This window comes from Syzygium oleosum, unplaced genomic scaffold (assembly GCF_021117445.2).
Source record: "Syzygium oleosum isolate NSW1041296 unplaced genomic scaffold, Sole_v2.1 Sole_v2.02, whole genome shotgun sequence".
Taxonomy (NCBI): domain Eukaryota; kingdom Viridiplantae; phylum Streptophyta; class Magnoliopsida; order Myrtales; family Myrtaceae; genus Syzygium; species Syzygium oleosum.
In genome coordinates this window covers 12,643,029-12,647,004 of record NW_026607486.1, presented here as the reverse complement: position 1 = coordinate 12,647,004, position 3,976 = coordinate 12,643,029, and the positions used below count along the sequence as shown (strand labels likewise).

Genomic DNA, 3,976 nt, shown 5'->3' with positions numbered 1-3,976 from the left:
ATTAAAAAATAAAAAAAGATGAATATGTAGACTAAGATATTGGATAAAAATTGCACGAAATGGAGATGTAATAATATTTTAAGAGAACTAAGACAATACATTCTACAACTCAAACAAGGCAAACTGGTATACGAATAATATTTAGAATTCGATATTCTATAACTACACTTCGCCGATCTAATATTCTTTCTTATTTTCTTTTCTTTTCAAATAAATATCTTTATTTATGCTATAAAAAATCATGTAATTTTTTATATCTTTTAAATATTTATTTTGTCTATATCTTTCAAATTTTGATATTCCAAGTCCAGAAAAAATGAATATACTTTCTTTCTTTTCAAATAAATCAAATTCAAGTTGATACGGAAAATTTCTTACCTTTTTGAAATGTAATCGATCTCAATGATTTAGTATATCTTTTTCTTGAAAGATCTCAAATTTTGAAAAGTTATTTCATTCTTTATTTAAAACTTTTTTCACTGTTTTGTCCACAAACAACGTGTGTTGCTTTTTTGTTAGTTGACAAAAAGAGAAAAAACAATTACATGTGCATTTGATGCCTTGTCTTTAGTCGCAATCATTTGCCATCCAAATTGAAGATTGGATCTAGGGTTTTCTTGTTAAGTGAAGTCATTTTCCTTTGACCAATTTATTTTTCCATGTTAAACACTGAGAAATGGAAAAAAGAAGAAGAAGGTTTTACGGTATAATAACATCCTCCATACAAGCACAGCCTAGTTGGAACGGACGTTAAAACTATGTAGCTTAATTCAAGCCCAAATAATAATATATACACTAATCGAGTTAATCTGAGTCGAGCTTGACCAATTAGAGATTTCCCAAAGTCGGAGCTTGAACTTGGGTAATCAAGCTTGATCGCACATCTGGATCTATTATAGGGTGCCTGATAATCGGGTTTTGTCAGGCTTGAGGTCTACTCAATTTGACTCATTATTTGGCCAAGAAAAAAGCTTAAGTCAATTACACCCCATTGTCTGCTAATCTAATTTCTGCCTTGTGTGTTTGCTCTTTCCACGCTATTGGACATTAGCGACTTGCTTGTAATGTACCATGGGGACAGACTCAAAATTGAGCGAACGCTACATCGTCGTCACTCATCAATGCCTGCAATGTCGGACTAAGCATCATTCCTCGAAGATTTTAATGAAGCGGGAAAATCCGAAACAAATTAATCGGAAGTCAATTAGCTAGAAGTATTTCAACTTCCAGTTTGCACAGATTTGCAATATAATGACTTGTAAAATCATTGTCTGATGTAAGGCGCTCTTGTTTTGTTCAAAATTGATTGTCGCAAAAGTATCCACAAATGTGTTCTTGTGCTCAGAACAAGAGCAAACTTAGGCTTATAGTGAGAACGGGTGCACCTTGACATTGACTTGAGGATGGAAAAAAGTAAAAGAACTGGTGTTCCTTTTTTAACCTTTCCTTTCTTTCGGTTTGTGTCTTGCGGAAAAGATTTTGCTGCGGAAGATAAGTTTGATTCTCTGTAAAAACTTTATTCTCTTAATAATGCCCTGCATCTTTCACCCATCTATTTCTATTTTTTTTTTGGTTGGACATCTATAACTAATTGAAAATGCCGATTGATGCAAGTAAAATCAACGTGTCTTCAATTAATTCTCTGGACACGCGGTCGGTTAGTGCTTGACTAAAATTGTTCAATGCTCCCTCTTTTTTTATTTTCTTTAAATTTACCATAATCAGTTGATGGACTTCATCTCGCGTGTTACAAAAAAAACTGAAATCACATAATTTTATAATGGTCTACAATATTATAATTTTATAATCACCTAGCTGTAGCTTCCCTCTCTGTCCAAACCTTTAATGCGCCAGGGTAAAACCACCCTTACACGCAAGTCTGCTTTTAAAGAAAAGGAAGAACCACCCTTCGATCCACATCGCAAGTCTCCATCATCATCCAGAGTCTCTCTTCAACTCTTTGCCTTTCAGGCACTCCTGCCGGAGGACTGCAAATGGCTGCCATGGCAAACACCATCAAAGGCCATAAAATGGTTCTCTTTGCCTTGCAGGCGCCCCTGCGGGAGAACTGCAACGGCACCATTAAAACGGGTAAGTTTTGGCTCCTCATTTTCATGGATGGCCCCGATCTGTTGGGCGCATCCAACGGGCAATAAGCCATCGCCCACTGTATAAAGCTCAGCCTCCTTTCCGTGAAAATCGCACTGCCATTTTCCTCCGCTTAAGGAAAAAAAAAAAAAGACCAAACAAATGGCCAATTACCCTCCCGCTGCTCTCGCAAGGCTTGTGGAACTCTCCGAACAGCGGAGGACTCGCGATCTCGAGCACAGCCGCGCGCTTTCAACTGCCACGAGAAATGGGAAGAGGTACCCAGGATGCAATTTCAATCGCAACGCCATGTTTATTTATTCTAAATTTCGGGCTTTTGTTTTTATTTGCTTTCTCTTTTCAGAGCGGTTTCTGAAGCGCAAGGAGCCTTCATCGAGGCTAAAGAAGCATACTCGTCTGAAGGTTACCGAGTGCTGAACAGAAGCAGACTGACTGTCCATAATCAGGAGCAGATAAAGGCTTTACTTGAGTTACTGGATGAAGTTGAACCGCCCTATCTGCTTTATAGGGTGACGGTTAATGGTCCGGTCCCGGATGAAGATAATGTAGACCCCCTTGTTCAACAAATGAGGCAGAGTCTGGAGGCGCGTGGATTCGCTCTCGTGGGAGGGTAAGTTCCCGCCTTTGATTTTTTTCTTCCCTTCTTCCCGGTAGAGAGGGAATACAGATAGAGAAATCTCTCTCCACCATACCGGAGAATTTCTTTTTAAGGGCCTCCTTAGGTCCAAGGATCCCTTCTCGCGGATGGGTATAGTTAGCAGTGCTCTCGCTCTCTTGTGTATTTTTTTGTTCCATTGTATTTCATTCTCTTTTTTATTTTTTAATTTGTTTGCAGGAACACGTACGCCCTTCCGAACACGGAGGCGAACGCGCAGGGATGACTGGGGAAGAAACACAGAGTAGAGTAGAGTAGTGTAAAGTGGAGGAGAAACAGAGGAGGAGAAAAGTAGAGTTGGAGCAATGTAGGTTCCTTTTTATGTTTTTCTTTTGGTGTCCATTTACATTTTGAATGTCCTCGCTTGCTTGGGATCGAACCGACCTTTTTCACTTGTTATGATGGATGAAGTGAGTTGATTGGTGGAATGCCATCTGGTGCATAAGGTCGGAGCAAAAAGTTATGGAGTTCATTTCGGATTTGTTAGTAAATCGTACTGAAACTTATTCCAGTTTTTGTTAGATGTCTGGGTGCTTTCGCTCTCTGTTGTTTTATATCACGTGCCTTCTGGGGAAGGCAAAAACATAGTGTTTAAACTTCGAACGAGGAAGAAACAACTATCATCAGCTCACCAAAAGAAAAAGAGAAGGGAACACTTGCAAGCGGCTGACCATCTCATCTCCGCTGACTTGAAGCAAAACTCAATTGTCTCCATCTTCGACCAAAAGAAAAATAATTGTCTCGATGAAAAGCTAAGACTGACGTGAACAAAGGGCAAAAAAGTTGTTTCCTCGCCTGAACTTTCAGTTCGCTAGTGCTAATGGACTGAAAAGACCGGACAACTTCAAATACAGCTTTATCTTAGCTTTATGTATTTTGACACCACATATGAACCAGAGAGTTCGTTCCTTTTTCGTGTGCTTGAATCAATCGCTGAACTAAACTAACTTACAAAATCATGTGGGATAGAAGGATTTAGGCTGCTTTCCTAACATGTAAAGGAAGCGTTCGACGCAGAACAAATCAGAAGAGGTTGTTAAAATTATATTGACTGCGGGACGTCTGTTAATCGCAGACTTTAAGGTGCCGTAATTTTAGATGGCAGTTGCCTTCCAGGCTCTGCTCTGGTGTACCTCTGGAGAATTTTGCTTTGATGACCATGGACATATAGTAATTTGGGAATTTCGCATCCAATTCTAGGCAAATTTGCCG

General features: G+C 39.2%; 1 protein-coding gene across 1 annotated transcript; it reads left to right on the top strand.

The window, feature by feature from the left end:
* The first annotated feature begins 2,250 nt into the window (after positions 1–2,250).
* On the top strand, positions 2,251–3,062 carry LOC130137308 (uncharacterized). The gene is made up of 3 exons (XM_056308092.1): positions 2,251–2,366; positions 2,453–2,719; positions 2,945–3,062. Exons 1-3 carry the CDS (start codon positions 2,251–2,253, stop codon positions 2,988–2,990), a joined length of 429 nt encoding a protein of 142 aa, XP_056164067.1. The 3' UTR covers positions 2,991–3,062.
* The last annotated feature ends 914 nt before the right edge of the window (positions 3,063–3,976 follow it).

What these genes read in the sequence shown, in the direction of transcription:
- LOC130137308 (XM_056308092.1), top strand. Translation starts at nt 2,251, where the DNA reads ATGGCCAATTACCCTCCCGCTGCTCTCGCAAGGCTTGTGGAACTCTCC. An exon ending in GCCACGAGAAATGGGAAGAG is followed by an intron (nt 2,367 to 2,452) that starts GTACCCAGGATG and finishes TTCTCTTTTCAG; the next exon opens with AGCGGTTTCTGAAGCGCAAG. An exon ending in GGATTCGCTCTCGTGGGAGG is followed by an intron (nt 2,720 to 2,944) that starts GTAAGTTCCCGC and finishes ATTTGTTTGCAG; the next exon opens with GAACACGTACGCCCTTCCGA.